The 17,727-nt window shown below is 46.7% G+C and overlaps 1 protein-coding gene across 1 annotated transcript in view; it reads left to right on the top strand.

The window, feature by feature from the left end:
• Stx18 (syntaxin 18) overlaps positions 1 to 17,727 on the top strand; it is a 114,800-nt gene that overhangs the window by 80,522 nt on the left and 16,551 nt on the right. Inside the window, exons 3-6 of the mRNA XM_047566106.1 lie at positions 1,100 to 1,215; positions 3,143 to 3,220; positions 3,384 to 3,450; positions 15,891 to 16,006. Coding sequence (XP_047422062.1) covers positions 1,100 to 1,215; positions 3,143 to 3,220; positions 3,384 to 3,450; positions 15,891 to 16,006 — 377 coding nt within the window. The remainder of the gene's footprint in view (positions 1 to 1,099; positions 1,216 to 3,142; positions 3,221 to 3,383; positions 3,451 to 15,890; positions 16,007 to 17,727) is intronic.

The raw sequence follows: 17,727 nt of genomic DNA, 5'->3' as shown, positions 1-17,727 counted from the left end.
AAACTAGGATAAGGAACAGGTGGTAGTAAAGTACCAGTAGGGTTTCAGAGTTCCAACTTCCATATCACAAAGCAGAGAAAGTGAAGGGCAGCTTCAGCACCGAGAGACAATAATCTAGCCTGCACAGGTGAGAAAATGTTGGACGAGTGCTGTGGGGAACCTGGGGAGCAGTCAGGGACACTGGCCTGGGGGCAGCCATCCAAGCAGAGGCCCAGTTCACGATGAAGCAGGAGCCTGCTTGCCCTGCTGCATGCAGCTCAGTAAGTGACCGGTGTGAAGTGGCTGAGGGGGCGAGCAGCAGGTAGGCATAGGATGACCGGGACTGGCGTCTTGTCCTCAGAGAGAATTGGTGGCTGGCACCTACACATATGTATGTAAGGTCCCTTTAACTTGCCGTTTTATGATTCTGGATTTCAGCTGTGGAGTCCAGAGTGTTCGACTGGGCTGAGCAGCATCGCTACTACTAAGGATGCTGCCACTCCTGCCCAGCTCTTGTAACCATGAGCAGTGTGATGAAACTACCATGTTTTCAAGGTGCTGTATAAGTGAAAGTGGTAATTTTAGGATGGTTAATTTAATATCAAGGGAAATGAAATTTGTTTCTAAAAGCGCTTTTATTGTGAGTTGAGAAGACTGCTTGTCAACATTGAAGATTTGCAGCCCAAACCAGCTTCTCACATGTATTTCAAGGACCCCATACCCATTCCCCGCCCTATTCTCCAGGCAGCACCAGGGTGAACTGCCAGTCATTGGGTTACACTCGGCCATCTTGGAGCCACCCCATTGTTCTCAAAGTCAAGCCCTCTGTTCTTTCCAAGCCCTGTGGGCGCCCACCTAAACCGCCCCATGCTCTGTCTCTCCCTCCCTCAACTGGCCTGCTTCAGTGGGGGCTATTCAGTGGGAGCTTTTTCTACCTCACAGCCTTCATGTTCCACCTTCTAGGTCCTTCCGCCCCGCCTCTCAGCACAGCCAGTTCCTCCTCCTCCTCCAGGTCTCAGCCTCGGTGTCACTGGATCACAGAAGCTCTTCCTTCCCCACCCACACTGCCCAGGGTCGTCATTTGCTGCTGCCCTCTTATTTTCTTCCTCTCCTTATTTAGTCATATCATGTCTGAATATGGGAGGATGACAGATGCGGAACGAGACCAGATAGACCAGGACGCCCAGATATTCATGAGGACCTGTTCAGAAGCAATTCAGCAACTCAGGACAGAAGGTAAATGCTCTGAAAGACACACACAGCCAGCCATGCCTGTGTCAGATAGTGACAGGATCCATGAGGAGCAACCACTCACAGTCCCTCCTAGGTTCTCACTGAGACCCAGGGTTTAAAACTTCAAATTTTTTCTTTTTTTAAATTTGTTGTTGTTGTTGTTGTTGTATATGAACACAATACCTCTGTTTATTTTTGTGTGGTTCTGAGGATTGAACCCAGTGCCTCACATGCTAGGGAAGCACTCTACACTGAGCCACAGCCCGAGCCCCAGAATTTTTCTCGGTGTGTTTTAACCTAACCCATTAAAAATCACAAAAAGGCCACCAATCAGGTTAAACAGATGGGAGGAAGGAGATGGATGGGCCTCTCCAAACAGAACCAGAAATTTACTAAACGGCCAGGGTCAGAAAAGGCAGATTGTATGTGTACAAGCATGTGTGTGTGTGTGTGTGTGTGTGTGTGTGTGTGTGTGTGTGTGACTGTGTGACTTACGTGAGTGCTGTGGTGTGTGGCAGTTTCCGGGGCAGGTTGGATGGTGTGTGTATGATAAAGCAGGAGTAGTTCAAGCTCCGCCTGCCTGTCAACGGTAAGCTGGTGTCACACTGCTGTGCAGTCCAGAGGAGGCGCTTAGCCATGGCTGCTGAGGAATGCGTCCCAGCTCAGTCACCTTTGATCTGTGTGGCCTCAGACAAGTCTCTGAATCTTTGTGGGCCTCAGTTTCTCCCCCTGTAAAATGCAGATCATTAGAGGAAGTATCTCAGTGTTGCTATGAGAACTGAGCTAGATTCCTGTAGCATACTTAGAGCTGAGTGTGGCACCAGAGGGCCATTGTCACCTCATCCTTGCTGAGTCTCATTCTGGTTGAGGCAACACTGGGATGACTTCTCAAGATATGTCTTCCCACTGCTTTTTAAATTTTTTAGACAGATAGAGTACATGAAGTGGTATAGAGTTCCAAGTGTCCAGATGCCGTGTGTTCATGACACAGACTTCTGTCGGGGAAGCTTCCATGAGAGGTGATGGGCCATCAGGGGAGTCTGATGAAAGCTGTAGACATTTCAAGAAAATGTACATACACACAAAATTTTATACAGTTCCATAGAATCCCTGAATCCCTCATGTGGGTCTCGGGTCTACAGCCCTATGGTATGTTTATGAACTTTGCCTCTGCCCTTAAGGACATGCATTTATTGAGATATCTAGAAAATGTATATGAACATACTAAAACCAGCAATTAAGTACAAAACTATGGGACCTGAGGCTCCTCATGACCTCTGAACCTGAGTTTCTTCGTGTGGAAGAAACTGGCCCTGGCCCTGCACAGTGTGGCAGTGTAGCTGCTCACTCAGTGTGCACACAGCAGGCACTCCTCCTCTCCAGGAGTGGCAGTTGTCTTACCAAACTCAGGGTCACAAACTTTAGTCTGCTAAGTCTTTCTGCCAGACTTGTGTGTGGCAGTCCACACAGGAAAGGCATCTTTGTGACTTGTTTCTGGAGAGAATAGTTCTCCTCAGCATTAAGGGGCCCTTGGAGTGAGAGCTGGGGAAGAACTGGGGCTTCCAAACTGAAGAACAGCGTGGGCCCGAGAGGGGCGTTAAGAAGTGGGTTTGGTTTAGGCACGATTTCAAGGTCGGTGTGGGCACTGATACCGGCAGTACACACGGGGTCAGCACTTGAGAAGGGACTGCCTCAGGGACTGTCCGTCCCTAAGTGCTGTCATAAGCCCTGAATTATTTGACTACAGTTCTCCTATGGCTTTAATTTTTCATCTGGCAGAGCCTAATAAATCTTACTCTTAAAAACAGTCTCACACAAGACTTGCTCTGTGGTGCTGTTTTTAAAAATACCTTTAATAAAGAGGAATCTGATGCATTGTTTTTAGGATCATTGAATACAGAAGCCTGAATGTTATTCTTTTCTGTTACAGCCCTCAAGGAGATACATTCCCAGCAAGTGAAGGAGCACAGGACTGCTGTTCTGGATTTCATTCAAGATTACTTAAAAAGTATTTCATCTTCCCTTAAAGGTCAAATGTGGCCATTCACAATAGAGGAATTCAGTATTCAGCTTGGCTAGCTCAAGACGGTAGTGTCTCATTATATTTAATGATACCTTTGCCTGAGAAGCCATTTTAAGTGGTCTCTGTTCTGGTATTTTCCTTTCAACAGGAGTGTGTAAACTTTACTCAGAACAAAGAGCCATCCGAGTTAAACGAGTGGTGGATAAGAAGAGATTGTAAGTATGGCCTCTGCTGGTGTTTCCCAGTTAACACTACTGATAATAGTGGTAACTCCGGTTCACAGAGCACTTCCTCTGTGCTGTGTGCTGAGCTTGGATTACTTCACAAAATGCATAGCTAGTGCTTCCTTTGGGCTGACTGTGTGCCAGGCACTGTGCTAGGCACTCTGTTGGCTCACAGGTACTATTGCTGTCCGCAGCTGAGGGTGAACAGGTTGGTGACTCACCACAGTCTGAAGGTAGCTGAGCGGGATTGATGTGAAATTTGTGCTCTTGCCAGTTTTCTTCTTAATTGTTCTGTGAGGCTAGCCACTTGTAGCCATTTGACCCTAGTCTGTCTCCACACCCTCCTTGTTATCTCTGTACGGGTTTTCCCAAGGGAGGAGCTTGGTACAGTGACCAGTGCCCACCTGTGAGGCCAGACTGGCCATGTACTTATGAGATGCCATGTGCCCCGAGCACACACCTGATTTCAAGCCCAGCACCCGTTTCATGTAGGCACTGTTCTGAGCCCCCTTCTGCAGGTGCAGACACTGAAGCCATGGTAAGTTAAGTGACTTGTCCGAGGGAGGCCACACAGCCAGGAAGCGGCAGAGCCAGGCACCAGTGTTTCTGTGTGCATCCGTCCACCTTCCCTTGGGGCTGCACACGGCCTCCTGGAGTGCAGCACGTGCATGGTGACATCCATTGCAGCAGCTGTGCCCGCTGTAGAGATTGAGAAACATCTGTGGGCCGGGTGTGGTGACACGCCTATAATTTCAGTGGCTAGGGAGACCGAGGCAAAAGGATTGCAAGTTCAAGGCCAGCCTCAGCAATGTCGCAGGACCCTGTCTCAAAATAAAAAGGACTGGGAGTGTAACTCAGTGGTTCAATGCTCCGGAACAATAAGAAAAAGAAAAAACATCAATGAGTACTGTGTCTGTGCTCCAAATCTTGAGCCTTCTCAACTAACTTTGGAAATATCTAGGACATTTTGAGAAGACAGTATGACGTAACATTTTGGGACAGATTTTCTCACATTGTGTCAGGGGCCCCTGATGCTGCTCTCTGGTCCAGTGAGTCACTGGGAGGACCCACAGGACTTGGCTTGCAGCTCTGCTCATGACTGGTTTCTCACACTGAATAGATACAGAGAGGAACATCAGAGGGAGACAAAATCCTTATGAGATCAGGGGTGAGCTTCCAGGATACTTCCTAATGGAGTCACAGCACATGACGCATGACAGTGGGTGAAGTGTTCTCTACCAGGGAAGCTCATGCGCAAACTCACTGCCCAGGGATTTTATTGGCACTTGGTCACATGGCACCTTCTCCCTGGCAATAATATCAGAACTCCAGATGCCCAGCAGGAAAGCAGGGGTTGGCGGCACAGCCCCTTCAGCTCACATTATTTGCACCCAGCTCAGTCACAAGGAGCTGCTCTTCTCATCTAGGATGGTATAACTCTCTGAAAGCGCAGTCTTTTGATGCCACCAAGGGCTAGCCTTGCAAGCAGGTCCTTCCAAGGATGGCAGTCTGAGGCCCCCCATATGAATTCCTCTACGCACACTTGTCAAACAATTGCAAATGTCAATGGATAGATGCATTGGGGGATGACAGGAAGTAGATCAGGCAAGTTATCTGTCAGCAGTTGGTTCCTGTTATGTAATGTACCAAGAGGGCAGTTTGAGAGAAGCAATAAATAAAGTAAGTCTCTGCCCTCCGGGAGCTTAGAGGCAGGCTGGGCTGCTATAAAAGCTTGAAAAAGAATATCTTTGCCACTCATACTTCAGATAGAGCACTAATTTCCAGAATATATAAAGAACTCAGAAAACTCTTTACACCAAGAATACAAATAACCCAATCAACAAATGGGCTAAGGATATGAACAGACACTTCACAGAAGAAGATCTACAAGCAATCAACAAACATGAAAAAATGTTCACCATCTTTAGTAATAAGAGAAATGCAAATCAAAACTACCCTAAGATTCCATCTCACCCCAATTAGAATGACGATTATCAAGAATACAAGCAACAACAGGTGTTGGCGAGGATGTGGGGAAAAAGGTACACTCATACATTGCTGGTGGGGCTGCAAATTAGTGCAGCCACTCTGGAAAGCAGTGTGGAGATTCCTTAGAAAACTTGGAATGGACCTACCATTTGACCCAACTATCCCACTCCTTGGGATATGAATCAAACATCATTACTCTATGTAAATGTATGAATATGCAAATGGTATGCTGTTACTCCATGTACAAACAGAAACAACATGTATCCCATTTGTTTACAATAAAAAATAAAAAAGCTTGAAAAATTAGCTGATTTCATCAGGATGTGTCAGAATCAGTGAGGCCAGCAGGGAGTCCAGAGAGGGAAGTGGCTCGAGTGTAAGCACAGAGCCCAGGACCCCAGGTGCTACCAGGCAGCCTGCACTGGAGTCCTTCCTGCACTTTCCAGCTGTGTGACTTGGAGCAGATTGCTTAATTTTTCTGTACCTTAGTTTCCTTGCCTGTACCATGAGAAAACTAATAGTACCTATCTTCTTGTAGGGTTATTGTGGGAAGAAAAGGAATTGATACAGGAAAAATACTTGGAGTGAGTTAATAAACGTTAGTTTGCATTGTCCTGTACCATCAAGTACTTAACCACTTGCCAGGCAGTATGTTAATTTATCTCGTGTAATCCTTGCAACCACTTTATTAGTAAATATTAGTACCTCATTTTATAGATGAGGAATCAGGGGCTCAGCAAATTTGGGTTAGCTGCCCACTGAACTGCAGTTTGATTCTGAGTAATTGGACAGATTTTCAAGCAGTGGATTCATGTTGGCTGTGACTAGCCCAGGTAGGGAATTCCAGGAAGCAGGCAGTCCAGGTTTGGTGGGGAGCGGGTGAGCAGAGTGCCCCAGGCAGAGACCAGTTTGCCCAAGCAGGTCATGGGGAGCAGGTCAGACTCTGATGGTGTGTGATTGACCCTCAAGGCAGGAAGGTGACCACTCATCTCGTGATACCAGGGCGGAGCGGCAGATGTCATTGCACGGTGCCAGGTGGAGACCCAATAGGTGCAGGAGAATAAGTAAGAGGCTTTTACTGCTCTCCCACCTGCTCTGGGCAGAGGTTGCAACTAAAAATACAAATTAAAATTAGTTAGGTGGGAAGTACTGTCATGGAGACAGTGACGTGCAACACCATTTCCTGCCAGCTCGCTGCCCTATGCCCGTTACTCTGTACCCAAGACCTGGAGGGAACGAGCCTTGTGCCCCTCACAGTGCAGTCCAGCCCTCTCCCCTAATTCCTCACTTTGAGGCAGATGGGCTCTGCCTGAAGCACTCATGTGGGTCCCCACTCCCTTGCTTGCTGTGTCTCACAGCCCAGGCACAGCAGGCTTTGGGATCCCCAACAACTGCACCCCAGCTATGTTTCTTAGTCAGTCCCCAGTGCCACATGCTCTGCCAGGCCCTGCCACAACTCTTTTTCTAAAGAGGCCTTGCTGTTTGAGGCTCTTGGGCCTTAATGCTTGCTGGTTTCTCTGCCCAGAGTGCCTTTCACGCATGCTTACGTTCACTGTTTCCCACACCCCCACCCCAATTCATCTGGCAAACAAACTCCTATTCATCCTTCTTGCCCCAGAAAAGAATGCGTGCTCTGTCAGATCTCTTGCAACTCCTCAGACAGAGCTGTGGCTCTTCTTGTGGGTGCTATGTGTGCTAGTCATGGTCAGTTGTAGCACATTGTCTCTGAACAGCTGCCACTAGCTTGTATGTCCCTGTGCCACACGTTCTACAGCACAATGCCTGTCCTCTTGGGAAGTCAGCAGTGGAATTGGTGCATTGTCAAGTCACATTGGTGGGTTCTTTGTTTTCATTTTCTTTTGATTGTCACTGGTTGTTTTATTTTTTTTTTTAATACTTTTTTTTGTTGGCAATGGACCTTTATTTTCTTTATTTTTATGTGGTGCTGAGAATCGAACCAGTGCCTTGCATGTGCTAGGCAAGTGCTCTGCCACTAAGCCACAACCCCAGCCCTCACTGGTTGTTTTAAAAAGTTGTTCTTATGAAATTGATTTGAGAAATCTGACTGCTTAGATTTTATGGCATTATTGTTACTCTTATGTTTGTTGTAGTTTCAAAGAAAGAAAAACATTTTTGTTGGTTAAGGAACAATGTGGTTATTTAATCTTTTTTACACTATAGGAAGAGAAATTTTTACATGCTGAAATTATCTTCGTAGGATGGTGATATTGTGTTAATCTACCATACCAAAGGGCTCTCATGCCAGACTGGTTGAAAGTACTTTGTTCATTAAGCTACAACTAATGTCAGTTGACCTTTCTGCATTTTTCCAACCATGACTGTTTTTAAATGTGAGTGCCGTTGTCCATAGATGTAGATACTTCATCCTTCCTCTAGGCATTTCACTTCTGAAGGGACGGTGGCACCTGTCACACTGATCGCTATTTTGGGGGTCTTGTGTCTGCTCTTTTGGCCCATCCTCCAAACACTTACCTTGCACTAGTACACCAATGTCCTTAGACATGGGAACTTTGGGCTGCTTTCCCCGTGTCAAGGGAGAACTGAGAAGGAGAGACCTCAGCAGGAGGTGACAGTTTCTCCCACCATCAAGCAGGTTGTGCACAGCGGCTGCTGAGGCCATTGTGTGGCTCCGAGCTGGTGTGGAGCACATGGACTATGACTCTGGAAGGCAGGTGCTCTGGGGAAACCCTGGTGACCTCTGTAGGGGTTACTTGTTAGGTCTCACCTAAAACTTACATAGGTTCAGTTATTGCCATGGTCAGACAGGTTTGAGAAACACTTAGTGTTCAGAGTTCTCAGTCTTCATGCTGCCTCTTACACTGTGCCTTGATTACATCTTTCTGAGGGAACAGGAGGCCTTTCCCAGCCCTGCCTGCCATGGAGCATGGCTGTGCGGACAGTTGGTCAGTGCATCTCAGGAAACACTGCCTTGATCCATGTCCAGGCAGATCTTGAGTTATTTATTAATTGCTTCCTGATGTCAGTACAAAAGATCAACATTCTGCTGCATTTCTTCTCCTTTTATAGTACATAATATCATAATACTTACCTGGTAATTGAAGAATGCACCTTATATTATTGTAACTTAGCCCTCTCACCCCTTCCAAATTCTAAGATTGGTAAGGAGAGGACTGCCTCTTTTACCTCTTTATATCCATTACCTCTAACTCAGGACCCTGCACTTAGTAAGAGCTCAGTAAGTTTTGCCAGTAATTGGGGGTGATGGTGGTGGCAGTGATCAAGATGAAGAAGGAACAAAAAGAAGTGATGCCCTGTGACAGCAGACCCATGACAGGAATATTATCCTAGTCCATCTGTAACAGGGCCTTAATCATTGCCTAGAGGAAAGATCAACCAACTATGGCCTGTGGGCCAAATCTAGACCTTGGTTTTATTTGTACAACCCACCAATGGAAAGTGTTTTGTATATTTTTAAAGGTTTGTGAAATAAGAAAAAGAAGAAAAAATATGAGAAAGACACTACATATATCTACAAAGACCAAAATATTTACCATGTGGTCCTTTCCAGAGATCTGTGTCCACCCTGGCTTGGAGCAGAGTCCTTCAGGACCATTTCTTTGCTTTAGTATTTCGTAGTCTGTCATGGACCAATGTGTGTTCTACAGTGTGTGGCACGTTCTGAGGTTATACCGCGAGTGACCAGCACAGCAGGCTGATGACACTTGAGCTGACCTGTAGTCTGCTCAGTGACACGAAACAACTGATCAGAGGGCAAAGTCAGAGACTGCAGGTGCTCACGCTCCCTGTCTCGCTTGTCATTGTCCCGTGGCAGGCCATCATGAGTGGTGTGTGGCTGACCCTGGTCGGTGGCCACACCTCAAGCAGTCCATCACTGTGTAGTGGAGGTCCAGGGAGCTGGTTTGCGTGAGTGGCAGAGTGAGGGTGCGCAGCCTGTCCAGGCAGCAGGAGCCTTGCCCTTCGGAAGCCACGCTGGCTATGGTAGGCTGTCCTGACAGACGGGAACACTCTTCTACCCAAGCCTACGTTGGGTACGTGAAAACAGCATAAGAGCAGAACTATTATTTATATAGGACCTTATTTAAGGTTTGCAAAGAACTTCTCCTACGTGTTTTCTTGTTTCAAAGCCCCAAACATCTCTCTCCCTTCATCCCCCTCTCCCCTTTTTATGTCTCTTTTTGTTCTTTTAAAATTTTAAACAGAACCCTAAGATCCTCAAGTGGGGGCCTGGAAGGCTGTTGACCAGGGATGAGCTGTCAGTGGTAGCTGTCTATGTGGCCTTAGCAAGGTCAGTGTCAGTCAGGATGGGGTAGAAACTGATCCTCCTGAGAACTCTTAAAATGACTGTTTTCAAATTGCCTTTAATAGTTGATTTGTAATTTCCCTGAGGATCTCAGTAGATACTCTATGTATAATTAGAATCTGTTTTTATCAGTTAAAAGAAAAAGGTACTCCCTTTGTCTTGGTCCACTGCACTGCAGTCTTCAATTCATTTTAAATTGAAAACCGGTACATTGCCATCCTCTTGACACAAAGATGGCAGGTGCTAAAGGAACCCTTTATTCAAAAGCCAGTTATGCCTTTCCCCTTCCTAAACAGCTCAATTCTGGAGCCGTGAAGTGAGGTAGGGCAAGGTGGGTGTCCACAGTGGGGGCAGCCGAAGTTTCCCAGTGGAATATCATGCTGAGTGGCATGGTCAGCATGGCGGTCAAAGGCCCAGTAAGGAATGCAGTGCATCCCCCCAGGAGGAGTGGCGGCTGTAGGCGTTGAGGGGTGACTGCCTGTAAGGGGTTGATCACGGAATTAATAGAGAAGGATATGGAAAGCCAGGTTTCTCACTATAGAAGGGAAAGGGAAGAGGCCAGAATGAAGCCTGTAGTCATGGGATAGAAGGAAAGGTACTAGTGTGATTCACACTTCCTCATATGGTTGTGGGTATGTATGTATGCATATGTGTGAAAAATTCTCTCCCCCAGGAGGGCCTGGATGCACTGACACCCCAGGAGCAATAAGTGGATCTGGGTTTGTGAGTTTCAGTGTCAAGAAATCACCCTTCTTGCAGACATGACTGAGTCTGGGGCAGGGAGAGCATGCAGTGAGCCTGGAACGTTTCACTGTACCAGAAAGCAAGGAAGGACTCAGAATGATGGGGACAATGGTAAGGGGTTTCTCCTGGCCAAATTGGAGACAGCCAGAGCAAACAACAAATGACAGCAGATTATAAAATATTTCATAAAATAAGATATCATAGATCTATCTGGATGTGGATAATTAATTAAAATTTGAAATAGATAATTACATGGTGTCAAAGCACCCTCCCCCCATGCTTGTTAATTACAAAAGGGAAAAGAATAACTTAGTGATGGGACACCCGCAGCTGCCACCTTCATGGTGGGCCCAGTGAGAGCCGCAGCCTGACAGGCTGCTGTGAGAGTGCAGTGGTGCTTGTGCTGTCTGCCCAGCGGTCAGCCTGACTGCAGTCACCAGGGAACTTCACACTCAAATTCAGAGACATCATGTAGAATAACCCGCACATTATTGTGTGTCAAAGTCATGGACTCAAAAAGAGACTGAAAGAACTGTTCAGATGAAGGAGACTGAAGAGAAATGGTAGGTAAATGCAACATGTGATTCTGAGCTGGATCCTTCTGTTATAAAGGAAATTATTGAGTTAATTGGTCAAAATAGGCTGGGGCCTGAAGAAGAGATGGAAGTCATATATTGATGTTCCTTTTCTGATTTTGAGTGCTGTACTCTGGTTATATTAAAGAATGTTCTTGTTCTTAGGGAATACATTCAATAGTCAAAGGTAATTCTGTAGTGTGTCCCTATAGTCCCAGGGACTCTGGAGGCTGAGGCAGGAGGATCTCAAGTTCAAGGCCAGCCTGGACAACTTAGCAATATTGTTTCAGAATAAAAAATAAAAAGGAATGGGGGCCATGTTTGTATAATTTTATCAAAATGGATTCTACTGTCATGTATAACTAAAAAGAACCAATAAAAAAACCTTTTTAAGTAAAAAGAAAAAAAAAAGGGATATGAGTATAGCTCTGTGGTAGCACACACCCTTAGGTCCGATGCCCAGTACTGGGGAAAAATTAGCTAACAGTAAAGAAGCACAGGTTGGCAGTCTACTTCTTGAGGGTTCAGGAAAAAGGGGGCCCTAAGTACTGTACCTCCTTGCTGCATGTAATTGTTTCATAGTGAAATTTTTAAGAACCAAGAAATAACCATTTCATACATTAGAATGGAAATTTTTTAAATGATACTTGAAGGGGAGGGCATGAAGCAACTGTAACTCTCTTGTGTCTAATAGGAAAATGAAGTAATTCTGCATTAGAAAGAGCCACACAATTCTCCAGAGTTAAATGCTACCCTGCAACCCAGCATTCCACCTAGATTCCCTATGCCTAGAAGATCTTTCTGCCCCGTGCCTGGCAAAATTTTATCCCTTTTTCATGATCTTGACTAAGTGAAGATAATTTCTATGCTGTGAAATAATAGTAGGAGTTTATAAAACCCTTACATTTCACATGGTACTATTAAAATCTGTGTTAGTCTTTGCAACAACTTCGAGTGGCAGAGTGAAAGTGGAAGGCTATCGAGAAGCAGGTTTCTCAATGTCAAGAAGTTAACGTGAGAAAGCCACAGTGAGCCCCACTTTACTGATGAGGAAACCAAGGCTGAGCGCTGAGAGGTGAGCCGCAGGCCCTTTTTCATGGGTGATCTTGTTTCCTCTTTGCACACCCCTTTGAGAAGGGTGGCTTTTCTTGGTTTTACAGATGAAGAAAACTCAGAGCAAGAGGATTGAAGCAGGGTCACACAGCAGACAAGTGGTAGGCTAGAATCAAGCCCTTGTTGTCTCCAAACCCCACTTCTAAATCTGTCTTTTTCGTGGCACTTAGCCAGTGACTTAAGGACCCAGTCTCCAGGTGTGGGGGTCTGTGGAATTGCTGGAGGAACCTGATGACCAAGGCAGCCTTCAAGGGCAGCAGGTCAGCTGCTGAGCACCGTGGCCAAGGAGAAGGCTATGCCCACACCTCTCTCCTGCTGGTCTATCAAAACTCCTCCAGATCTCGCCCCTGTGGCACCAGCCTAGGGGTCAGCAGCTAGTGTGGCCAGTGGTGGAAGACCCTTCTGAGTCGCTTATACAGATCACTCAACTCGTCTGGATTTCATCACTTCTCTTCCTCTGATGGTCTGCACCTTGCCAACGGGTGTGTGGCCAATGCATATTTCTTTAGAACTTCACAAGAAATTTGTTTTTATCAAACTACTCTGCCATTTCTGCTTCCACAGTGATGACAGCAGCCGCAGCAGGTAACAGTAGCAGTAATACCTGACATTCTGAGTTCTTACTGCGTGCTGTTGACTGTGCTAAGGAAGCACTTGCAAATAAACAAGGAACTGGACAAGAAAGATACTCTTAGAGCCCCATTTTACAGATGGGAAAACAGGCAGAGAACTGTTAGGCCACTTTAATAACTGGGAAAAAAACCTTGAAAATTCTGGTTGATGGATGTCTTATTTTAAGCTGGTTTTAAAATTGGCTAATGTGTCAGGTTGCTAAATTATTTTTAGCAATGTTTGAGGTAAATTGTTAGGTAGCAAGTATTAAATTTCGTAATTACATGTACACACAATACGAACTGTGGACTCAGTCTCGTTTGTTCTTGAACAGATTTGCCTGAGCCGTGTCGTGCCTCTTAGGTCTCCCGCTGCCTGTCAGGAACTCGTCCTTCACTGCTGGCCATGCTGTGTGGTGTGCACGCCACAGCCGCCCAACCCTTCTCCTGTTGGCAGCTCCCGGGTCACTTCCGTTTCTTGGCTAAGGCTGCCGTGAACACTCTTTTGCAGACCTCCATGTGGATGCATCTTTTCATTTCTCTTGGACAAAAACCTAAAAGTGGGTTGCTCTGCCACAGTGGAGATGTTTCTTAAATTTAAGAAATTTTCCAAAACAGTAACACCATTTACATACCTTCTAGCAGTGTGCGCTTGCATACGCTCCAGGTCCACCGCGTCCTCACCACAACTAGGGGCTGATTGTTAAGCGGTCCCAGTGGGCGCGTAGTGCTTTCTCACTGGCTCACCTTTTCATGGTTTATCCACCATTTGTATTTTTTTTTTCCTGAAGCATCTGTCCTACCCACTCTGCTCCCCCTCTTTTACTTTTCCTTTTTTTTGGGGGGGGGACGAGGTACTGGGAATTGAACCCAGGTACGCTTTACCACTGAACCACATCCTAGTCTTTTTTATTTGTTTGTTTTTTAACTTTGAGGCATAGTGTTACATAGTGTCTCATTAAGTTGCTAGGGCTGGCCTCAAATTTGCAATCCTCCTGCCTCAGCCTCCTGAGTCACTGGGATTAAGAGGCATGCACCTTGTGTAGCAGTATTTGACCCATTTCTTATTGAATTATCTGTCCTTTTGTTGATTTGTATAGGAGTTCTTATATATTGTATGTTTAAGTCCTTGGTCAGATATGTGTTCCAAATATTTTTTCCTGTACTGTGGTTTATCTCTTTGTGTTCTTAATGATACCTTGGATAAGTAGAAACATAATTTTGAGAAAGTCAAATTTTTGGAATTTTTGCTTTGTCTGCCTTGAGGTCGCTAAAATATTCTTTTATGCTTTCTTCTAGAATCTTTCTGACTTGGTGGGATGTTTAGGTCTACCATGTATGTCAGATTATTTTTTTGATGGAGTGAAATGGGGTTGAAGCTTATTTTATTCTTTACAAATACCCACTCATTCCAACAATGTTTGTTAAACAGACTTTCTTTTTCTCAGTGAATTGACATAGTGTGAACTCCAGACTAGGTCCCCTGAGGTTCTGTCCCAAACCAGCCATCTGCTTTGTGACCCATATGAGTGTCCAGATTTCCACAGGCCTCGGTTTCCTTCTTTATGAAAAGGTCATTATTACTAGTACTTTGCTTAGATGTTTTTGAATGGAATACATTTATCCATGTAAAGTGCTTGTTAGAAAAATGACCAGTATATAATAAGCCTTCAGTAAACATTAGCCGGCATTAGTAAGACCCTCACACATTTCCATTGTTCCCTTATTCGCAGTCTGCCTGGCAACATGGAATTCATCACAGATCATCTTAGCACTCTGCATGTAATTTTCATAGTGTTACATAAAGTTGTTGTAAGGCCTGTTGTTTCATAACCAAAAGTTTTCTCTTACTAGCCATTTACTGGTATTTGTAAAAATATTCGTTTATTCAACATATACTTATATCAGTTTTCTGTTACTGACAAAATACCTGAGATAATCAATTTAAAAGGAGAAAACGTTTATTTTGGCTCATGGTTTTAGAGGTATTGGTCACTTAGCCCTCTTGCTTTGGGCGTGGGTGGCACAGTACATCACGTCAGGAGCTCGTGGCAGAGGAGGTCTGTTCACCTCATGGCAGCCTGGAAGTGAAGAGAAACAGGAAGGAACCAAGGTCCCACTATCCCCTTCAAGTGCATGTACCAGTGACTTGAGTGCTTCCCACTAGGTCTCACCTTTTAGAGGTTCCCACGTCTTTCAGCAGTGCTACAGCCTGGGGATTAGGCCTTCGACCCGTAGGCCTTTGGGGGACCCTCATGCAGACCACAGGGAGCACTGAATGCCAGGATCCAGGGCTAAGCAGCAAACGTGACTCGTTGAGGCAAAGGGCTGCTCTCACGGATGTCAGGCAAATGACAATGTCACCACAGACTGATCCCTGCTTCAGAGGAAGCAGGCAGGTGCAGAGGAGCGAGAAGGGTCCTGAGGTGGGTTGGGTGTGGCTGTGCCCTGTGGGTGGAAAAGGTCTAGACTCCTTGTGGGAAGAGAAGTGCACTTCCAAGAAGGAAGTGCAGAGGTCTTGGTTCCTGAAACAAGATGGTTCCATCTAGGAGGTACTAAAAGACTTGTACTTTCATGATTATTTTAAGTGTTACTTATATGCCTGTGTGTAATATGGGTCAAAATCATGTTTCTACTATATACACACAGACACATATATATGTGTCTGTGTATATGTATATATATATATATATATATATATATATATATATATATATGTATATATTCAGCAGGGCTTTTGAATTAGTGTAAAACTAGTGGATTAGTGAACATCCAGCTTTGGGTTTGTTGAAGGTAGGCCTTCACTGCCCAGTCATTAAGTGTGGTGTCCATCAGGGGGTCATTGCAGACTGCAGCCCACTGCTGCTGCGGCTCCCATGCTGTGGCTGGGAACACAGGGTGCACAGCCCCTGCCCGAGGCAGCCATGCCTGTACCTCTCTACAGGTGCCCTAGAGGTGTGTCCAGATAGCACTGGTCCATGAGGCGTGACTCTTCTGAGTAGAGGGACACAGAGCAAAAGTGCAGGGGTCACACGTGACTCTTCTGTTGTTCAAAAGGGTAACGTGGGCTTTACAGAAAACAATTATTGTTTTCAGATCTAAACTGGAACCAGAACCAAATACCAAGACAAGAGAATCAACATCTCCTGAGAAAGTTTCACAGAATCCTTCAAAAGACTCTGAAGAGAAACTTGCCCCTGAAGAGTATCCAGGTATGAGTTGGAATCAAAGCCTTGCCCGCCTCCCCCCCATGATGCTGGCGAGAGTGGGAGTGGGACAAAGGAAGGCTGGAGCTGGGGGTGGTTTCCGACCGTCCACAGTTGGCTGAGAGGAGCCATCCAGTCCACCTCGGAGCTAGCATCCAGCTGCAAGTCCTGCTGCAGCTGCACTGCCAGGGACCTGGTGCAATGGACCCGGCAACTGTCTGGGCTCTACTACGGGCCTGGGGGCGGGGTGCTGCTCCCCAGAGCAGAACCCTGTGTCCTCAGCACCATCTTGCCGGGGTGAGCTTGTGCTCTCAGGGGCTTCCGTGACCGGTCCAGCCAGCAGACAAAGTGCAAGTGTGGGTTCCTGTGCTTCTTGTCTTCACGGACACTAGGGCCCCTGGGACTTTTTAGGCTTTATGGAGACCCCGTAGAGTCTGTAACTAAGGGACACACATGCTGTCGTCGTGGCCATCTTCATTCTGTGTCCAGTCTACGCAGCCCGTGCAGGGCACACCAGTTTAGTGCACTCTATCACAGAGGTGTCCACCCCGTGTGACTCGCAGGCAGGGGCGTGCAGGGCCAAGAGATGGGCACCTTTGCTTCCTCTGTCATGGTCCCCTGTCTTGGGAGGTGAGTACAGGCGTGACTGTCATCCTCACAGCCACCCTCTGCAGGTGGGTTCCATGAGCCTCTCTTTTTTCAGAGTAGCCCCCTAAAAGGCACAGAGAGGCTGGGTGGCTTGTCCAAGGTAAGAGCTCGTAACTGGCAGCTGCAGGATTTGTGCCCAGATCTGTTACTCAAGCTGCCTCTCCAACTCACTTATTCCTTGCTTTTACAAGCAAGAACATTCAGTCTATGCCGTGGCTCCAGAAGCCGGGACAGTGCCACAGTTCCTCTCTAGTTCAGAACAGCTTCTGGCAGGGACTGGCCAGGAGACAAGCATTCGTGAACCCCCTGAGGTAGCAGGCACTTGCTGGGCATGTTGAAGACCTGGTTGGTACTAGGTCTTCTGAGGTGTGTGTTATTGTCAGCATTTCAAATGTGAGGAAACGAGTTGAAGGAGATTGTATAACCCACGCTGTCCAACACCAAGAAAGGGCAGCACCGCTTCTGCATGGGCCACGCTGTTGGCAGACCTGAGCCCACTTCTGGGTGGCAGCTGCCCTGACTCCACAGGTGGGGGCTCAGGGTGCCTCCTGTTTCCATGAAATCATGGGCACTGCTTCCCGAAAGGTAGTGTATACAGGCGCCATTACTAAATTTACTCAGGCCGCACGTAGCATCCACATCTACTCTTCACTCATGTATTCAAGAAATACCCTGAGGACAGGTGAGAGTGAGGACAGCCAGACAGACTTGGGACCCAGGGTCTCCCGTGCAGACCTATAGCCCGTCTGCCTCTGCTGGGCCCCAGGCCCACGCTGCTTATTGTGCGAGGTGCCAATTCATTCGTGGGTCTAGGGGCGTGGGAGTGAGCAGCGTGGGGATACTGTTAGGGATACAGTGGGGAGCACCAAATCAGCACCGCTCCTTCAGCCCCGTGGGAAGCAGATGGTGGCTACTGTAAATTATGGTGCATGCTGTGGAAACAGGTCTGTGGTGTGGCTTGTCCCAGAGGTGCAAACCTTGACATTTCAGTTAGGACCTGAGGAGTGAGCCCCATGGCCCCAGAACGGGGGTGTGTCTTGTGTGGCTGCTGAGCACCCAGGGCTGGAGAAGCGAGGAGA

This window comes from Sciurus carolinensis, chromosome 10 (assembly GCF_902686445.1).
Source record: "Sciurus carolinensis chromosome 10, mSciCar1.2, whole genome shotgun sequence".
In the NCBI taxonomy this organism is placed as follows: Eukaryota; Metazoa; Chordata; class Mammalia; order Rodentia; family Sciuridae; genus Sciurus; species Sciurus carolinensis.
This window is presented reverse-complemented; position numbering and strand designations above follow the sequence as displayed.